The sequence below is a fragment of the Staurois parvus genome, unplaced genomic scaffold, assembly GCF_062004578.1.
Source record: "Staurois parvus isolate SC_StPar_1 unplaced genomic scaffold, SC_StPar_1.0 ptg000059l, whole genome shotgun sequence".
In the NCBI taxonomy this organism is placed as follows: Eukaryota; Metazoa; Chordata; class Amphibia; order Anura; family Ranidae; genus Staurois; species Staurois parvus.
Genome location: NW_028317855.1, coordinates 11,876,884 through 11,898,840, shown reverse-complemented (window position 1 = coordinate 11,898,840; position 21,957 = coordinate 11,876,884). Strand labels below are relative to the sequence as shown.

The following is a 21,957-nucleotide window of genomic DNA, read 5'->3' as shown; positions in this document are numbered from 1 at the left end:
ATTGCACTCACAATCATTGGATCATGGGTGCAATATCTGACTCCTGCTGACAAGGAGTTCATCAATCCTTCACAGTTCATTAAGAACTACAAGCTGTCTGCCACGGTGGCAGATGGGACTTGTCGTTTTCTTTTCACAGATTGCTGTGAATGACTGAAGTGGTTTTGTGGGAGGAGACCTGCACAGTTGCACCAATTTTTAAATGTGACAGCAGGTGTGGGGAGTAAAACATATCCTTTAAATTTCTATCTTTTTTTTTTTTTTTTACCACTTTACAGTTTTTTTAAACATTTCCCATTTTTTAAGGCAGTAGTAACTTTAGACATTAAAGTATCTGTTACTATTAGGTGTCTAGCCAGCAGCAAACATTAGTGAGAATCTGGCTGACTGATATAGAAAACATGTTAATATTCTGGTAATCCACATACCGTATTTTTCACTCCATAAGACGCACCTGACCATAAGATGCGCCCAGGTTTTAGAGGAGAAAAACAAGAAAAAAAAATATCCTGAACCAATGGACTGCAGACACAGTACAGGACAAGGACCAGAGACTGCGGACACAGTACAGGACAAGGACCAGAGACTGCGGACACAGTACAGGACAAGGACCAGAGACTGCGGACACAGTACAGGACAAGGACCAGAGACTGCGGACACAGTACAGGACAAGGACCAGAGACTGCGGACACAGTACAGGACAAGGACCAGAGACTGCGGACACAGTACAGGAGATGACCAGAGACTGCGGACACAGTACAGGAGAAGGACCAGAGACTGCGGACACAGTACAGGAGATGACCAGAGACTACGGACACAGTACAGGAGATGACCAGAGACTGCAGACACAGTACAGGAGATGACCAGAGACTGCGGACACAGTACAGGAGAAGGACCAGAGACTGCGGACACAGTACAGGAGATGACCAGAGACTACGGACACAGTACAGGAGATGACCAGAGACTGCAGACACAGTACAGGAGATGACCAGAGACTGCGGACACAGTACAGGAGATAGACCAGAGACTATGGACACAGTACAGGAGATGACCAGAGACTGCGGACACAGTACAGGAGATGGACCAGAGACTATGGACACAGTACAGGAGATGACCAGAGACTGCGGACAGTACACGGGATGACCAGAGACTGCGGACAGTACAGGGGATGACCAGAGACTGCAGACAGTACAGGGGATGACCAGAGACTGCAGACAGTACAGGGGATGACCAGAGACTGCAGACAGTACAGGGGATGACCAGAGACTGCAGACAGTACAGGGGATGACCAGAGACTGCAGACAGTACAGGGGATGACCAGAGACTGCGGACAGTACAGGGGATGAGCAAAGACTGCGGACAGTACAGATGACCAGAGACTGTGGACAGTACAGGGCATATCCAGACACTGCGGACCTTTAGGGAGGGAGGGGGAGCGGGCACCTGAATTAGACAGGTACCCGCTCCCACATCCACGGAGTTCTCCTTCCTATACAGTGGGCACCCGACTTTGACAGCCGGGTGCCCACTGCGCATGCGTGAGAAGCGCTGCGCTTTGTGAATGGCCCGGCGTCTTTTGGGACCTGTCATGTGTCCCAGAAGACACAGACCATTCACAAAGTGCAGCGCTTATCGCGCATGCGCAGTGGGCCCAGCTGTCACAGATGCCGGGGCGGGAAGAAGCCGGAACGGGAAGACTACAGCGCTGGACCGAAGAGCAGGTGAGTTTCTGCCACAGAGAACAGCTGAGCGGCCGGCCCAGTATTCTAACATGGTGACGGCGGAAATACCGGACCGGCCGCTTTATATTCGCTCCATAAGACGCACTGACATTTTCCCCCCTTTTTTGGGGGGAAAAAAGTATGTCTTATGGAGCGAAAAATGCCGGTTGTGGTGAATGTTACACTTTTATTATCCTTCAAACTTAATGGTTTTTCCGCCTCATATACAGTAAAATCAATCCTAGTACTTGTTGAAAAAGTCATAAAAGAGATTTAAAAGGGTCATGTGAACCAATTTTGATGGTTATGTATAGTGATGAGCAAGCTCACCAGGCACTTAGCCAATCATCTGAGGCTAGGGCATTCCCTTCCCTGCAGCCCAGCATATACAATGGGCGTATATACATGTAGCTTTGGGGCAGGAGAATGCCTTGGTCACTTATAATTAGCCCAGTACAGTGCCAGCTTTCTTTTTCCCAACATGTCTTAAGGCCATATGTACACTGAAGATTTGTTCAGCTCCCTTGAACGCTTTTTCCCCTGGCAGGAGAAAAGCTGCTCACAAAATGTTCCTAAAGCCTCATTTTGCAGGCATGTTTAGACATGTTCAGGCGCGTCAAGCGCTTGAGCATTAACGGTTTTCATTGGCCAGAATATTATTTTATTCTGGCCACTAGAATGAATGAATGCCCAAGTGCTAAATGCATCTAGCGTTTAGATGTGTTTAGATGCTTTACTTGTGTCATGTTTTTTTCTGCTCAAATGTTCCTCTCAACATACCAGTGACTTTTTTTTCAGCCTGTAAATGCTCCTGTTCTAATACGCCTGTAAATGCTTATGTGTGCATGGACACATAAGCTAACATAGAGATGCTTTTACAGGTTGAAACAAAAAAAAAAAAAATCAAACGCCTGTAGGAGAGCCCAGTGTGCATGAGCCCTAATGCATCTGTAATTAACAAAGAATACTGTCCCATTATACATAAGTAATGTAATTTTTTTACCTTGAGTTGACGCAAAGCTTCTGCAATCACAGGGTGACTTGATGTCTGTTCAAGCCTTAGCGATAAGATATCTTCTACAGACTGCTGGAAGGCCTTTCTATGGTTTGTTAAGATGGAAGACTGCATCACCACAAGTAACAGATTGTCGACCTTGTGGGTAAGATAAGCAAGAAAAAAATGATTTACATATACATTATGCCAAAACTTGAATGTTATATACAGATTTTAACTTGATGACAAAGTTATGCCAGTAATTTTGGTCAATTGAGATATAAAATGCTAAGGATCTTTCAGATTACAAGGAATCAAGGGAAAAATGGTGGCAATTTAAAAGTGGGGTATTTTTTATTGAAATCCGTGTCCCCATTGAAGAGATTCTTGTCTTGGTGATCTCCATCATGGAGACAGAATATAAGGAGAAATCTTCCTCAATAGCTAGAAAGAAAGAAAGACTTGATCTAACACTTCCCCATTCTATGCAAAACCAACAGAAATTGTCTGACTCCATTTTAAAATAAGTTTCCTTATTACTGTAATGCTTATTGTGAAGTTTTGAATTGCAAGTCACTTAGTGTATTTTAATAGTGCCTATTTACACTTGTGCAATTTTTCTGTTTCAATATTTTTATTAAGAAAGTTTTGTTTTTAAGAATATAACAAGCTCAAAATACGTCCTCGCAGGGGCAGAGCAGAACAATAACACATAAACAGAGACATCCTGCTGACATGTATTAGTCAAATAATGAAATGTCCAATGACATCAAAAAGAGACGCAAAAAGCCGAACCAAATAGCAGCAGTAATCCAACATAATATCGAAAAAAGAAGAGAAAAGAAAAAAGGTTAGAAGAAAAGAAAACAAAAGGGAATCAGAAAGGTAACACGAAAGAAGGGAAACTAGAAGGATCACAGATACGGGGCTAGCACAGGCAGTGACTATAGGAGGCCATAACTAGTAGGAGGCAGTGATGGCAAGGAATAACGTATCCAAGCTTCCCAAACCTTAAGGAATCTCGGATGAGAATCATGAAGAATGCTAGACATTTGTTCATTGAACAACATAGCATTCATCCGGGTCTTCACCCCCTGGAAGACAACCAAAGGGGTTCTCCAAGCTTGAGCTATAGAACGTTTGGCCCACACTTGTGCAATTTTAAAAAGGAGCCTTTTTATAACGATACCGTAAAACCTATTCCTTGGAGTCTATTGAGGGACATAATTCAGAAATAGGTTATTCTGCTCTTTACAGGAAATCTAGCTGGCAAACAGGAAAATTGTAAGCCAGCCCCTGTGTAACTCCTTTTCTACCCAGCATACCTCAGTTTTGTATAATACAAAAAAGAATTCTGGACCAAAACCGACAATTCAGAATGCACTAGGTCAAAAACCCAAATGGACAGTTTTTGTAAAATAATACATTTTATATATAATTGTATTATATTTGACTTTTTAATTAATATCATGAATTTAAGGGAATATGAATTTTAAAAATACAATTCAGTAACTTAAAATAACTTTTATTAAAAGTAACACAAGAATTGGACAGAAAATACAATGAAATCTATATAAAATTAAAAAACCTAAATAGATGCATTTTTGCATTGGAGTCAATAGGGGGCGCTTTTGCAGTAAAGTCAACGGGACGTGATTTTGCATTGAAGTCAATAAGGGCCGTTTCTGCCCTGAAGTCATGGGACGCAATTTTGCATGAAGTCAATTATCATTATCGGCACTTTTTTTAATTGGCATGACGCCGATAACCCTATTTGTGCTCAATATATTGGTGGATCTCTATAAAAAACAAAACAAAGCAGCACTGGGGCAAGCAAAAACAGAAAACGGGTGGAACTTGTGTCCCTTAATGATCTTCAAGAAATTGATTTTACAGTTATCAAAAAAATTTATTTTCTTTCGTGTCCAATAAGGGACACAGGAATTCAGAAACAGTCACTCAGGACTACCTGAAGTACCCAAAATCGGGAAAACGGCAAGATTGAGATTCCCAGAAGAATTAAGTTGCTTTAGACCTAATTTTCTACAGAAGTCAATGGACATTATGGGGTGGTCAGGGGAGTCTTCTCAGCGTTCAAGGCCGAAAAATAAATGTGTGTGGGGTGAGGGGGTTGAGAGAAGGGGGGGGGGGTGACCCTCCCGTTTTGGTTTTTTATTCACCCCCTTCTCCCCCAGCTCTCTTTCCCCACGCTGGGTTTGTAGGTCTCATGTATGGAGAAATCAGGAGGGTTAGATGGGCAGTAGGAATCGGGCAGATGATGAGAAGGTGAGGGCGGGCCACCTTGAGGCTGAATGCGCTGCCAAACTCTAGATCCCCATGTTTTAAGATGGGGAGCGGAGTGGGCGTGCGTGTTTAGAGCCCCAACCCAATAAAGGAATCACCAGTGGGAAGGTCCCACGACAGATTCAAGGGCAAAACTTAGGCCCAAGGGTTCAGGGGAGGGGGGGGGGGATGGGAGTATTTCAGAGGGGGGGGGGTGAAATAGATCTGCTAGCAATTACTCTCTTGCTACAAATGGGGGGGGGGGGGGGGAGAGAGGGATGGGGAGGGAGAATTATACAGGAGATTGCCCCTTTCAAAAGTCAACGATACCCCTGGTTTGCAGGACAAAAAAAGAGAGTGAGAGAAGAAAAAATATATATATATATACCAGAGAGATTGAGGAGGTCAAGTTTATAAAACTTATAATGTTAAGGGACTGAATATACCAGGAAAAAGGCATAAGATCCTTATAGAATTACAACAATGATCTATTGAAGTAGCATTTTTACAGGAAACAAATGTAAAATTATATTCTAGATATTACCCAACCTGATATTATGCCGATTCACCTACCAAGTGGGCTAAAGGAGTGGAAATTGGTATAGCTAAGAATTCAAGATTTAAGCTGGAGGATCCTGAGGGGCGGTATTTGTTTCTGAAGGAAAGATTACACGACATTAAGTGCACATTGGCAAATACTTACTGCCCCAACAGAAATCCGGAGGCCTACCTTAACCACCTCCCGCCCACCATATAAAGAAATGACGGGCGCAAGGTGGTTCTCTCAGTCTGGTAGGATGTCATATGATGTCCTCTCACTCTGCCACATGTGCGCCCCCAGGGGCACGCACGCGCAGTTAATCGGTGGTGTGCTGTGTCCCTGGGACACAGCGGATCACCGATCAGCGGAAAAAACCGATGACTTTGGCTCTGTCATGTGATCAGCTGTGTCCATTCACAACTGATAGCATGTAAATAAGGAAATTACGTTTATCGGCATTTCTCTCCTCGCGAGCTGTCAGCGTGACAGCTCATGAGGAGAGGAGAGCCGGTAAATGGTATTCCTCAAAGGGGACACCTACACTGATCATCGGGGCACTGATGATCAGTACCCTGATGATCAGTGTAGCCCCATCAGTGTCCATCAATGCCACTTGTCAGTGCCTACCAGTGCACATCAATGCCACATATCAGTGCCCATCTGAGCTACCTTTCAGTGCCAACTATTAGTGCCAGTCAGTGCCAGTCGATCACACCTATCAGTGCCACATACGAGTACTGTCTTTCAGTGCCCATCAGTGATGTCTGTGAATGCCCACCAATGATTCCTGTCAATGCCCATTAGTGCCACCTACCAGTGCCTCCCCATCAGTGCTGCATATCAGTGGCCATCAGTGCAGCCTATCAGTGCCCATCACGGCAGCTTCATTAGCGCACATCAGTGAAGGAGAAAAATTACTCATTTACAAAATTTTATAACAAACTAAGAAAAAAAAACTTTTTTTCAAAATTTTCAGTTGTTTTTGGTTTGTCCAAAAAATAAAAACCCAGTGGTGATTGAATACCCCATCCGTTTTAAAAAAAATAATAAAATTTTCATATGGGTACAGTGTTGCATGACCACGCAATTGTCATTCAACATGTGACAGCACTGAAAGCTGAAAATTGTCCTGGGCAGAAGGGGGTGAAAGTGTCCAGTAGGCAAGTGGTTAAGAATATACTCGTAAAATTGTTGGATTTAAAAAAAAAACAGGCAAATAGATTATGGCAGGGGATTTTAACTTCTGCATAGATCCGCAGGTTGACACAACGTCGTATGTGCAGGGAGAGGAAGGCAGAAGTCGGAAGGCAATGCGAAGAATGGTATATCAGTGTCAATTAGTAGATATCTGGAGGATTAAACATCCTAGAGATAGGGACTATACGTTCTACTCTCCGGCCCACGTGACATATTCAAGATTAGATTATATTTGTTGGAACATAGATTACTGGAGTCATTGGTTAAGGTCAATATAGACGTTACAACATTATCGGATCATGCACCAGTTACAACAAAATTCTATTAATGTGCTTTCATACAGCACTTTGGGAACATCCAACTTCTTTTGCAATTACCTTTTGAGGCTTTCCCTCCTTATGGAGGGTGTCAATGATGGTTTTCTGCACAACTGTCAGGTCAGCAGTCTTTCCCATGATTGTGATTCCTACTGAACCAGACTGAGAGACCATTTAAAGGCTCAGGAACCCTTTGCAGGTGTTATGGCTTAATTAGCGGATTAGAGTGGGACACTTTGAGCCTAGAATATTGCACCTTTTCACAATATTCAAATTTTCTGAGATTGTGGATTTGGGGTTTTCATGAGCTGTAAGCCATAATCATCACAATGATGACAAATCACGACTTGAACTAACTTGCTTTGCATGTAATGAGTCTATCTCATATATTAGTTTCACCTTTTAAGTTGCATTACTGAAATAAATGAACTTTTGCACGATATTCTAATTTTTCAAGTTTCACCTGTACAGTGAGATATTACAAAAAATTTCAAGAACTAGTCCCCAAATTGAGGATATATATGAATGCATTAGGAGAAGGAATGAAGATGAGGGAGGAGTCATTACAAGCATATATTACGCTCATATTAAAAGAGGGGATAGATGAGACCCAATGTGCTAGTTATTGGCCTATTTCACTGTTAAATACAGATACTAAACGGTTTGCAAAAGGTACTAGTAACCAGATTGAAAGATCTAATGTCCGAGTGGATTGATCTGGACCAAGTGGGATTTGTTCCCTGGAGGGAGGGAAGAGACAATGGGTTAAGGTCATTACTCCTTATACAGAAAAGTAAGAGAGAAAAAACCCCTGTACTGGTTTTGTCAGTTGATGCAGAGAAGGCTTTTGATAGGGTAGATTGGGGCTTTATGTTAGAAACATTGGAGATCCTGGATATTGGGCCCAAAATGAGAGAATGGATATGAAAACTTTATAGTCAACCTTCAGCTGCAGTAAAGTTCAGTGGGTCACTATCAGAGTTCTTTAGGATGTATAATGGACAAGACAACTGTGTCCGCTTTTCCCTCTGTTTGTTCTATCCCTGTTTGTTCTATCCCCTCTTAACAACAGTTTGAAACAGTATAGATATAAAAGTGATCCAGATAGGGGAGATAGAACACAAAGTGGCAGCGTATGCAGATGATATGCTGTTCTATGTGGCTAATCCTAGGCTGACATTACTTAATTTAACGAAAATAATGAAATGCTATGGAGAGATGTCAAACTTAAAAATTAACCCAGTAAAATCAGAGCTATTAAAAATTAACGTCCTGATAATGGAAAAAAAAAACCTTGCAAAGAGAATTTCCCTTCCCATGGAGGGAAAGAGAATTAAAATACCTGGGGATTAAATTGACCTTGTCCTTAAAGAACTTATATAAAATGAACTATATCCCACTAATAAATGAGATAAGTGAGGAACTGAGAATATTATCGGTAGGACCATCTGTAACAATTATGCGCAATAGAGACATGGAAGCTGTAGAAGACAGCCATCTTGTTAAAGTCTCAGCCATTTTGTTTTTCATGAACAATCATCTTTCTCCCCTCCTCTTGAAAATGAAATTTGTGGCTGTAAGTTGTAACGAACTTCAAAAGAGCCTCTTATCTTAAATAACACACAAATAGAGGCCAGCTCCAGAGCTGTAAACCTCTAATTAGTCTTGGCAGGATGTCTATTTTTCAGGAACCATGAAAACCACTTTCCTCTGCCCTATCGTAAAACAATAACTCACTCCAGCCATCACACATGACCTGTTAGGCCATTGGAGCTTTAGGAATGCAGGACGTGCCATAAAAGGTCTATTCCACATGTAACAATTCCACATACAATTCATAGAATTCAACAGGAACTGGGCACATTGATATTAGGTATATATTTGAACAGGGCATATTATGTTGAACAAATCAAGGTCCTACTTGACTATGTTAGCACATAGGAAAGGGGAGGAAGCAGTCTCTTCCCTCCTGGGTGACAAAGGTATGCTGTGTTTGGTATCCCTGGGTTTGAAATATAATTCTGAATATTAATCTGCCAGTTGCTCGAATACCACTGCACATACGGAAAGTTATTAATATTAGTTGTGACTTGGTCATAAACTTGGTGACCTACTAGCACCCATCCCCTAAACCGGATGATTGGTCAGTTATTTTCAGGCAACACCCCTTTAATATCATAGAAAAGGACTGACAGGCCTGGTGAAGGAGAGCTCTCGTTTAACACCAATCAAGAAACATCTTAAAAAACGGACTTGAGAGCCGAGGCAACGTTTTTGCTCGGACAATTGGACTCTGCTAAACCAGGACTTTGCAAGAATTCTGCCTTCTTAACTCCTTTCTTTTACTTCTCTGTTGCTTTATTGTTCTCTTTATGTCTTTGTAACATCTTTTTCTGTAAATATTTTAATAGCACCATTTTGACCTTTTTAGTAATAAACCCTATTTTGAAAAAGTGTCGAAACTGTCTCTCAAGCTTTTAATGCTAACTAAAGAATCCCGGTCTCTTGAAGACAATAATTATTGTATACAATAATCCTCTGAATATGCCTGTCTGTGGTGACAGTGTGTGTTGCATACGCTTATGCTAAAATCGTAGTTTTATTGCTAGGATTTGTGAGTTTCCTCCTTCTCTGTAAAAAGGGGGTGGTGGCAGTGCGAAGGTTTAATTGCGTTATTAACCTAACCCAGTAACAATCGCTCTCAGGCTGCTGGCACATAATAGATTGTGGTCCCACAAACTGGAAACTCTTTGTGCAGGGTGCAGCTGAGTGGCATTGTTATACAAGTAACAGAGCGGTGTGAGATTCGCTCGTCCTTTGTCAAGAGTTGGTGAGAAGGGCAGGGGTCGGGCACTGTGTTCCGCCACACCATCCTCTTGAATAGGACGAATAAATTTGATAAAAAATTATAATGGTCCCAAAAATCCTATATAAATTCCACATGTTGCCTATACAACTCCCGGGAGCCTATTTTAAAACAATTAGAAAAATTATATTGAGATATATTTGGGGGGGAACGAGAATAAGTTACGAAGTGTTATGTAGGGACAAGGGTAAGGGGGGCTTAAGTGTGCCTGATTTTAAGAGATATTAGTATGCAGTGTTACTTTCACGTATTTTTGATTGGATATATGACGCACTAAGAAACAGTTGGGTGAATATAGAAAACACATTAAGTGGGACACAATTGGATAAGATAGTATGTATACCCCATCAATATCGTATATTTGGAGAAAGTATAAGTACTTACACACGAAATGCAATTAGGGTATGGGATAGGATTTATAAACAAATGGTGTGGGAGTTCAATTCTCTATTTGTACCATTGGTAAACATATTTCCTCCCTCCAGGGAGGGAAGACATTTCAGATAAATGGATAAAAAAAAGGGAATGCACAGTTAAAGCATATATTGGCCAGGGGAGGGGGGAATTCACCCCTTCCAGAAGTTAAAAAAAAGGAGGAGTTGTTTTCCTCGTTAAACGAGTGGAGATATCTTCAGTTAAAACATCTTGTTAGTTCGCTCCCTAAGCCCTTAAGACCAATGACGAATTTAAACCCACTAGAACAACTTTTTAATACAAATGAAATATGGAAACAGGGTACTTCCTGGATTTATAAAACTCTTACTGAAATGTTGGGGGTTGCCCCTCCTGCGTACATGGAGGAGAAATGGGAAAAGGAATTAGGAATAACATTTGATGAGCAACAAAAAAAGAAAATGTTTAGATTAGCACATGGAGCAGTAGATATGCGGGTGGTGGAGATTAATTATAAGCGTTCGGCAAAGTGGTATATTACACCAAGTGTGGCACATAAACAACAAATCGATAAATCACCTTTATGTTGGAGAGGATGTGGGATAAAAGGCACAAGGGCACATATATGGTGGGAGTGCCCTAAAATTCTGGCGTATTGGGAAGAAACAATTTATTTAATTCAGGAGATAACGGGGGTTGAGGTTACGAAAGATCCAGGCATATGCTTATTTCATAAAACTGAGACTACAATTGAAAAATATAAGAACTCGTTGACATTTCATCTGATAAATGCGGCAAAGGGGTTAATACCTAAATTTTGGTAAAAGCAAAAATACCAAAAAAAAAAAAAAAGGATTGGATAAGTAGGCTTGACTATTGACTATGTATATAGATGGAGGAACTCTATCATCAGGAAGAAGATAGAATGGTGAGATTCAGAGAAAGGTGGGAGAAATAGAATAAGTTCAAAGAGGAATTTAAAGAAAGAGAGGGAGGAGATAAGAAAGGAAGAAAGAGAAGGGTGCCTTGAGAGAGAAGAGTTAAGAAGTGGAGCGAGGAGATAAGAGGGAAAATATTGGGGAGCAGAGGGCGGCAAGGGAGTGGGAAGGTGGGGCGTTCGCTTTTTCTATAAGGGAATTGTGTATTGTTGAATATTTTGACACCTTTAACAACGTAATGTGATTTATTGAAAATTATTAAAATATGTATTAAAAAAAAAGTTAGGATTAAAATTCCACTTTAAGTCTCAGGTATAGGAACAACTGGCATGTGGAGCCCCAACATAGGTGGGGTAGGACACCACCAAATTCACAGAGACTGATGGGTCATGCTAGGGACTTCTTGGTCCACATGAGCCATTTGGATGTCTCAAAGGGCCCCCCAGGAATAGTGGGGGAGACTGAAAAAGACAAAGCCATTAAGAGAAAGGGAGACTTTTTTTTAGGAGGGTATTCCATCAAGATACAAATGGCAACCACCCACATCTATAGCTAGTCCTTGCAGCAAGGAGTAATGGAAGGGCAATGCACATCAAAAACAACAAAATTCCCAGCTCACTAACCAGCCAGCCTGCAACAAAACCAAATTAACCATGTCTAGCAGTTCATGTTAAAAACAAGGGGTTTAGTCACACACATTTGCAAATATATGTGTAAGCTGCAGTGGCCATGTCAAGGCACTCCAGTGTACTGCAGTCCTAACTACAGTGAGGAACAGAAGTATTTGAACACCCTGTGATTTTGAAAGTTCTCCCACTTGGAAATCATGGAGGGGTCTGAAATTCACATTGTAGGTGCATTCCCACTCAGAGACAGAATTTTTTAAAAAAATTCAGGAAATCACATTGTATGATTTTTAAAGAATTTATTTGTCTTGCACTGCTGAACATAAGTATTTGAACACCTAAGAAACAGCAAGAATTCTGGCTCTCAAAGACCTGCTACTGTGCCTTTAAAAATTGTTAGAAAATGGAAGAGGCTAAAGATGACTGTCAGTTTCCCTCGGACTGGGGCTCCATGCAAGATCTCACCTCGTGGGGTATCACTGATAATAAGAAAGGTGAGGAATCAGCCCAGAACTACAAGGGAGGAGCTGGTCAATGACATGAATAGAGCTGGGACCACAGTTTCAAAGGTCACTGTCGGTAGAACACTACGCCGTCATGGTTTCAAATCATGCATTGCACGAAAGGTTCCCCTGCTCACGTCATCACATGTCCAGGCCCGTCTGAAGTTTGCCAATGCCCATCTGCATGATCCAGAGGAGGCATGGGATAAAGTCATGTGGTCAGATGAGACCAAAGTAGAACTTTTTGGTCTACACTTCACTCGTCGTGTTTGGAGGAAAAAGAAGGATGAGTTGCATCTCAAGAACACCATCCCTACTGTGAAGCATGGGGGTGGTAACATCATGCTTTGGGGGTGCTTTTCTGCGAACGGGACAGGACGACTGCACTGTATTAAAGGAGAGGATGAATGGGGCCATTTATTGTGAGATTCTGAGCAACAACCTCCTTCCCTCAGTCAGAGCATTGAAAATGGGTCGTGGCAGGGTCTTCCAACATGACGAAGCACACAGCCAGGATAACCAAGGAGTGGCTCCGTAAGAAGCATATCAAGGTTCTGGAGTGGCCTAGCCAGTCTCCAGACCTAAATCCAATAGAACATCTTTGGAGGGAGCTGAAACTTTGTGTTGCTCAGCGACGGCCCCGAAACCTGACAGATCTAGAGGAGATCTGTGTGGAGGAGTGGGCCAAAATCCTTGTTGCAGTGTGTGCAAACCTGGTCAAGAACTACAGGAAACGTTTTACCTCTGTAATTGCAAACAAAGGCTTCTATACCAAATATTAACACGGATTTTCTCAGGTGTTCAAATACTTATGTTCAGCATTGCAAGACAAATAAATTCTTTAAAAATCATACAATGTGATTTCCTGAATTTTTTTTTTTAATTCTGTCTCTCAGATTAGGAATGCACCTACAATGTGAAATTCAGACCCCTCCATGATTTCTAAGTGGGAGAACTTGCAAAATCGTAGGGTGTTCAAATACGTCTGTTCCTCACTGTAAAATTTTGAGTCTTCCAAATAGAAGCACATATAGCAGGACAAATTAACGGCAGGAGTGCCTGGAGGGAGCCCACCCCTCTTTAAAAAGGTACAGGGATGCATAGGACACCCAGCAAGAGCACAATGGCAGCTGAAGGTATCCCATGTTTACCCAAAATAATTCACCAACTATACAAACAGTATATAGATAACACAATTAACCCAAGGGGTTAAACAGCATTTAAGAATATAAAATTCCTTTGAAGGGAGCAAAACTTCTGAAGTCGGAGTTCCCACTTGAGCAGAAACAGAGTCCCAGGGTGCAGGGAACACAGGAAGTCCTGGAAGAATACAGTGCTATGTGCAGCTGCATACAAAAAAAAAAATGATGAGGATCAGAAAGAGATGCTAGACAGAAAGGTGGTTTGCCCATTGGCTAAAAGGGGTGACCTAAGCACTTAAATAGTGGGGAGGCAAAGGACCAACCCAGATGTACATATAATATCCCACTTACAGAAGTGGGGATGCACCTTCATTCAAAAGGCCAATCGGAGGGGTTAACTGACCTCTGGCTTTGAGCTCTACAGGCTGAGTAGGAGTAAGGACCTGAAGTCTATGAGGTAACTGCTATCAAAGTAGATGAAGGAGAAATATGGCATTTTTCTGACCCCCTGCGCTTTGAAGCAGAGACATACTCTGTCCACCCCTTGTGTTGCCAATTACAGTGTTAAGGTCCAAATATAAAATATCCTTCAAAGGCTAACTGTGCCAAATACTTTCGGACCTATCATCAGCACCCCAACAGCATAGCTAGAGTGCCCTGTTCATTTGTATTGACATTAGTTCATTGCAAGTTTAGATGCCTACAACAAGCCATCAAAACTAAAGCACAAAAGCTCTAGGTATTTGCTCCAGCCATCTTACAAATTTGGGGACTACCCCAACAGTGGTGGAATCCATCTTAAGGACCTTTCTGACACAGTTTGACAGATTAAGGTTACCACCAGCACACGGGTGGAGGGCCATACCAGTAAACTCGAACTTGGATTTAAGGAGGGACTTTGGTTGTCAGTGGAATCTCAGTGATCCCACCCTCAACCAGTGTATTGGTGTTCCTGCTAAGGTGGGTCTCTCATGGGGACAGACCAATGACTTACAAATACACTTTCAAAAGGGAAAAGTTCTGACATACTCAGAAGCCCGCCTCAACACTTGCCCCCTTGACCCTGTCCCCACACAACTCCTCCGGTCACCCTCCTCCTCCATCCTACGCTTCCTCACCCACATCTTCAATCTCTCCCTCTCCCCCCCCAAAGCACACGCACATCACCCCCATACTCAAAAAACCCTCCCTGGACCCCACCGACCTGAACAACCTTAGACCCATCTCCCTGCTGCCATTTACTTCCAAGCTCCTTGAGCGCTTAGTCTACTATCGCTTAAGCGCCCACCTCACTGACAACAAACCTCCTCGATCCACTAGTCTGGCTTCCGTCCCCTACACTTCACCGAAACTGCCCTATTCAAAATCACTAATGACCTGCTAACCGCCAAAGCTAATGGCCACTACTCAGTCCTCTTACGCCTCGACCTTTCCGCGGTCTTCAACACAGTTGACCACCCCCTCCTCCTTCATAAACTACACTCCCTCGGCATCAGAGACTCCGCTCTCTCCTGGCTCTCCTCCTATCTATCCCAACGATCCTTCAGCGTTATCTAGAACGCTACCACCTCCCCCTCTCTGTTGGGGTCCCCCAAGGCTCTGTCCTTGGGCCCCTTCTCTTCTCCATCTACACCTCCTCCCTGGGCAAACCGATACACTCCCCGGCTTCAACTATCACCTCTACGCCGATGACACGCAAATTTACCTCTCCACCCCTCGCCTCACCCCTTCAGTCTACGCCCGTATCACCCACCTACTGAACGACATATCAGATTGGATGTCGCTCCATTTCTTCAAATTGAACCTTTCCAAAACCGAGCTCCTGATTTTCCCCCCAGCCCACGCCCCCCCCCTCCATCACGACCAACAACGCCACCATCAGTCCCACCCCGGAAGCCAAAGTCCTAGGTGTCACTCTAGACTCAAACCTGTACTTCCAACCCCATGTCCAATCGTTGGCAAACTCATGCAGGCTCTACCTCCGCAACATCTCCAAAATATGTACGTTCCTAACCCCAGACACTACTAAACAACTCGTTCACTCCCTTATTATATCACGTCTGGACTACTGCAACTCCCTTCTCACCGGCCTACCTCATCACATACTATCCCCGCTTCAGTCTATCCTGAACTCAGCGGCCAGACTCATCCACCTTACCAACCGCTCCGCTTCTGCCACCCCCCTCTGTCATTCCCTCCACTGGCTCCCGATTGCCCAGCGCATTAAATTCAAACTACTAACACAGACATACAAATCCATTCATAACGTTGCCCCAAACTACCTTACCGACCTGATACCCAAATACCACCCAACCCGTACTCCTCGCTCCTCGCAAGACCTCCTACTTTCTAGCTCCCTGGTCTCCACCTCCCACACCCGACTGCAGGACTTCACAGGACTTCCCCCATCCTCTGGAACTCACTACCCCAAGCCATAAAACTGTCACCTACCCTCCTCACCTTTAGGCGCACCCTGAAAACCCATCTCTTCAGGTAAGCCTACCCCGCCCTCACCTAACAGCCGATCTTCTCCACTCCTCCTACCACTCCATCCCCCACAGCCACTTCCTCCTGTACCACTATCCCCTCCCTCCTAGATTGTAAGCTTGAAAGAGCAGGTCCCTTGACCCCCTTGTGTTTTGTTTTGTTACTGTATTGTCTCATGTTCTGCCCCCCACTTTAATGTACAGTGCTGAGCAAACCTTTTAGCGCTATATAAATACTGTATAATATAATAATACTCTCAGATGGGGCTAAGAACCCTTCAGGGTGTCTTAAGTCTGCATAGAGGAACGATTCTTAAAGAAGGTGTAAAGGTTTTTGAAGCAGTAGCAACTCTAAAAGACCCAAGGCCTGGTACAAATAGTGTGCCCTGCTGTGCTTCTGTTGTTGTAGATGTCATAAGGAAGAGTTTCTCTTAGGGGTCTGGTTAGCTGGATATTCCCTACCGTGTGAAAGTGGTGCTGCCTTACTAGGAAGTGAGCCAAAGCATTACATATTGAATGACCAGTTAATAAAATAGGTCTAGGCTTTCAAAATGTAATGATCAGGCCCACTTCCTAGTAATGCAGCACCACTGTCACACAAGGCGGAGAATACCCAGCTGTACATGAAACAAAAAAAAAAAAAACCAGCAATGAGGGCATTCTGCTTTAGTAAGTCCAAATCTGTAGATATAAATATAATGGAGATTTTGCACTCACAAAATTAGCAAGAAAGGCGTTCCCATTACGATGAGATACATCATTCATCTAAAATGAAGCCTGGGGAAAGTTCAGTATGATAAAGGTCACCTGGTTGCCATGGGTAACTACATCTTAAGTACTAGTAGGGATTGCTCTTGAAGGTGATCCGATTCAGGACACATATAAACCACAGTGCATTAAAAAAGTACCATTTATTAGATAAGACATATAAATCCATTCACATTAAATGATAAAAAAAAACGCCCATCACAACCTCTGTGTTAGCTCTGCAGCCCACCGCAGCCAGTGGTCAGGCTGATTCAGTCTCTTCCTCTTAAGCTGTGAAGTTCAGTCTGGTCTCCTTTCCTGCACTATGGAGGCGTGTAGCAGTAATCCAGCAAAAAGCAGAACACTGGTGGCTGAACTATAAGCTGTGAGGAGCAGGTAAGAGCTGGGGATAACTTCTAGTATTGGGGTTGCTAGGCAACATGTTTTTGGGTCAACTACCCTTTCTTAAGTCACAGCAGGCTGTAGAGCCGATACAGCGATGGGTGCTTTTTACCATCACATGTGAGTGGATTCATATATTTTATCTAATAAATGCACTACTGTGGTTTATGTGTTTCCCGAATTAGAGCAATTTCCAGAGTCCTGCTACTAGTGAATTCCCCAGACATGGTTTTCCATGAAAACTAGTTGACCTTTACCATACTGAACTTACCCCAAATGTGGTATCAGATGAAAAATGTTTCTCATTGCAATTGGCATGTTTTTCTTGCCGATTTTGTAAGTGCAATTTCTATGTTCAATTATTATGTATTACAGATTTGCACATATTACACTAGAAGTGTTGTCTTCTTCTCCAAGTCAAGGCCTGGAACAGCACGCTGATCATCCAGATGAAGGATAATATGCATTTCATCAACAAGCTTTGAAACAACCCTCTGTAAACATCAGAAGACTGCAGTGCCTCAAAACTCTCTCAGAAGAAAGGCTGGTGGAATTCTGAATCTGTCCGACATGTCAAAGATTGGCGACAGGGCATGCAGGCCCAGTTTCATTCACAGGCTCAAAGTCAGGGATAGACTCTGCAAGGGATGGCAACAGGAACATGCTTAGAATCTCTGTGGGCATTATGCTGGGGAGTTAGGAAGTCCAAACTGGACAGGCAAAAGACAGTGGAGGTCTCTTTGGACATGGGGGAAACCTGGCCTGATGAAGGTGAGAAGACAATAGGAGTCCCATGTTTTAAATTGCAGGCATCAGGTCCATTTGGGGATAATGAACACCCCTAAGAGAAAATGGGCTAAGGTCATGGCACTGACTTGCATATTATTATTGTATGGCATATTATTATTATACAGTATTTATATAGCGCCAACAGTTTGCTCAGCACTGTACATTATAATGGGAGACAGTACACGAGACAGCACAGTAACAATACAATAAACGATATGATGCAATGCCTTGAATGCTCACAATCCCAGGCAGCTGGTGTTGATGAGGGTTTGTGGCAGCCAGAGGTAACCAGGCAAACGGAGAGGGGGCAGTGAAGATGGACCGGAAATCTATTCAGCCCAGCTGAAGAAAAGGTGTCCTATCTCCTAGGACGGGTGTCGGCAACCCGCGGCTCCGGAGCCGCATGCGGCTCTTTTTCACCTTTCCTGCGGCTCCGGAGCACACTGCCCACCAGGTGACAGGGAATAGGGTCGGCAAGCCGCGGCTCTTTTAATGCAGATCTTCTGTGTGCCGGGCGCCCGCTGGCAAACATTGGCTGTCAGGATGTAGGCGGGGCAGCCCGGATGTAGGCGGGGCAGCGTGACGAACTCCTCTCCTCTCACAGTCCGCCCTGAAGACCAGAACGGCGCGGGAACCCAGCGAGAGGAACGCGCGGAGCAAAGGTAAGTGAATTGACACAATATGGGGAATGAATTACTATGGGGGATGAATTACTATAGGGGGGATGAATTACTACGGGGGATGAATTACTATAGGGGGGATGAATTACTATATGGGGGATGAATTACTATAGGGGGGATGAATTACTATATGATGGATGAATTACTATATGGGGGATGAATTACTATATGGGGGATGAATTACTATATGGGGATGAATTACTATAGGGGGGATGAATTACTATGGGGGATGAATTACTATGAGGGATGAATTACTATATGAGGGATGAATTACTATATGGGGGATGAATTACTATATGGGGGATGAATTACTATGGGGGATGAATTACTATGGGGGATGAATTACTATATGGGGGATGAATTACTATATGGGGGATGAATTACTATATGGGGGATGAATTTTCAGTTTTAAAAAGGTTTCTCTCAAAATAAATTTCAATTGTGGTTTTGGCGAGATTTGGCTCAGTCGAAAAAAAAGGTTGCCCACCACTGACCTAAGGCTATGATTGTGATTATGACGATACACTGTGGCCCTGATTAACCCTTTGCTTACTGGGCCCTTAAACCCCCTTCATGACCAGAGCGTTTTTTGCAATATATGCAGTGTCAGATTTGTTTTAAATGTTGCAATGGTTTTGCGGCTCCCAGTCTTTTTTTCCCCTCTCGGAAACGGGTCCAAGTGGCTCTTTATGTCTTAAAGGTTGCAGACCCCTGTCCTAGGACACTAGAAAAGAACTAAGCCGTGCTCGGAGGAGTATGAAATTATATGGGGGATGGCTCTTAGAGGTGCCCTAAACCTCTTACAGGCATCAGTAAAGCCTGGCTGTTTCTGAATTCCCGTATCCCTCAATCCACAACAAAGAAAAAAAATTACTGTGTGCTGCACTTTTTGTGTAATAAAGTGCAGTAAAACAGGATAACTGAAATTAACAGTAACATGTATTGTGGTCTTTTGCCTATTTTCTGCAACTGTATCAAAGGAACGTTCAATGGTAAATGCTCCTTCACCACTTTGTCTGTTAAATCAAAAAGAGTCAAAGCTGAATTCCATTTTATGTTTTGGTCCAGTCTGGACCAATTCCATACCTGGCTGATCTCTGAGGAAGAGAAGAATCACTGTAATAGCTGCAGCTAGTATAGGAATCTTACAGATCCCCTGCTGAATAGCTGCCTTGCTATATAGCAACCTGCTTCATATTAACCATATAAGCTCAGCACAGATGCCATCAGACAATGTTTAGTATTTGATGAAAAAAATACAAGATTTTTTTTTTTTTTTAATCACACCCTTACAGTTCATTATACAGCAGGACAGCAGCTCTACACAAGACCCAAAGACAGTAGTGATCACTGTAGAAGCGGTGGCTACTACTATGATTCTCCAATTCCACAGGGATTGGTCAGATATGGAATATGCATAACTTACTGCATCTCTCTTCTATGCTTGACCAATGTAACTATGCAAAGAAAATAAAAGCAAACAAACATAACTGGAATTCAGCTTAAATGAAAAACATGAATGCACATTAAAAGGATAAATTTACCTATTTAGAAATATTAATAAATGCCCATATTTTTGCAGAAAAAAAATGTGCATTATTTTGTCCTGTAGGAACCTGAAAAGCATTACACCCGTGATCAATGGATCAGGGGTGCAATGTCAGGCTTCTGTAGACAAGCCCTGCAGCTTTCAGCCTGTACCTCCATACAGGCTGTCAATTTGAAAGCTGCAGAACTTGTGAATGAACTATGTCGCTCATCAACACCCGCACAGAACTACAAGCTGCCTGCCGCTATGGCTGACAGTATTTGTAATTCATTCCCAGGAAAAAGTGAATGAATGACACTACCAAGCGGCCGGAGCCACACATGCCTAGGCTGTTTAAGAATTGTGACAGCGGGTGCAGGGAGAAGAACCCTTGCCCGCTGTCACCCAGAGAGGAGATCAGGAGGAGAGGCAGTAGGACCTGGACCATGTTACACCTTAAATGTGGGAGGAACATGTAACATATTCCAAAAAGGTGAACTTATCTTTTAATGAGTGCACAAGGGTGTAAAAGTGATCTAAATTTAGAAAGAGCACTGTATGGTGAACATAGAAATCAGAGTAAATGAATGGCAAAAGTAAGTAATGACAGGAGAACATTAGCAGTGTATGGGCCACGCTGTTGCTATATCCAGATAATATTGGGAACATCTCAGTTTACTCAATCATGCTGATTGCATTGACACAGGAAAATTCATTACAAAAATAAACTGCTCTGGTTTTGATAAAGTTTGTGCATTCAGAGCAGTTGAGGACAGGTGTGCAGACTGGTTCACAGAGGATTAGAAACGAAAACATAAATAATTTTGACATACAAAGCAGTTAAAATGTTAAAGCAGTAATAAACCCAAAAGCAAACATTTATTTTATTGCAGCTTACCAATTTGTAAATGTGATGACTGCATTAGTTTCCTTTTTTAGGCTTTCTTTCTTCTAATTTCATCTGCTGAACCAGTCAGAATATCCAGCAGAATGTCTCCGTTTACATGGATGAGACAAACCACTTGCAAGGGTTATTAAAATGATTATTATTCATGTAAACCCTATATCCCAAAAACGGAGAAAAACTATTTGCTGCAACTGCTTATCAAGTATTAGCTGGAGTTTGGCTTCCATTAACTACTGTTAAAATATCTGCTAGCTCATCCAACACTCCCCCACCCCAGACTGATGATGGTGCTGTTTTCTGTGTCTCTTATCTCATTCCTCCAGAGTTGAGTCTCACTAATACAGGAGGAGTGTTACCAGTCAACTCACCAAGTGGAAACAGAGGGGAAAAAGCCAAAGAAAAGGAAATTGATCTAATCTAGTCACCACAACTGATTGTTAAGCTGCAATATAATACATTTTTAATTTTGGGCTTAATACTGCTTTAAGTAAATTAACATATGCTTAAATGCAAAGTTTGGACTGGTTATAAAAGTATATATTTTCCCTGGTCAAGAAGGAATTGGGAAAACTATTTCATGTTGAAACATACCTGCATACTTCTCAGAGTATCTACAGTTTCCACTGGTGGCACTATTTTTACTGTCTGTCCTTCCCAAGAACACCAAATATCTTCCACATCCTGGTCCCTTTCAGAGTGCTTGGTCATCAGAAGGAAGGCATCATATGCCACGTCTTCGCAGTCTTTAGAGCAGTCTATACCAGCTGCTGCATTCAGCAATTGCAAAATAACCGCTTTTCCTTTAGACAGGTTATCTAGTACAAATACATGCAGATTCTCAAGAGTAGGAATTATGACCTAAGGCAAAAGGACATAAATAACGATAAGATTTTTTTT

General features: G+C 42.6%; 1 protein-coding gene across 3 annotated transcripts in view; it reads right to left on the bottom strand.

The window, feature by feature from the left end:
* MAP3K4 (mitogen-activated protein kinase kinase kinase 4) overlaps window positions 1–21,957 on the bottom strand; it is a 192,183-nt gene that overhangs the window by 71,184 nt on the left and 99,042 nt on the right. For 2 of the 3 annotated variants that reach the window (XM_089668609.1, XM_089668608.1), the window contains exons 10-11: window positions 21,652–21,918; window positions 2,725–2,874 (exon numbers count right to left, since the gene is read on the bottom strand). In XM_089668609.1, the coding sequence (XP_089524735.1) occupies window positions 2,725–2,874; window positions 21,652–21,918 (417 nt within the window). The remainder of the gene's footprint in view (window positions 1–2,724; window positions 2,875–21,651; window positions 21,919–21,957) is intronic. The other variant, XM_089668610.1, reaches the window with a different exon arrangement.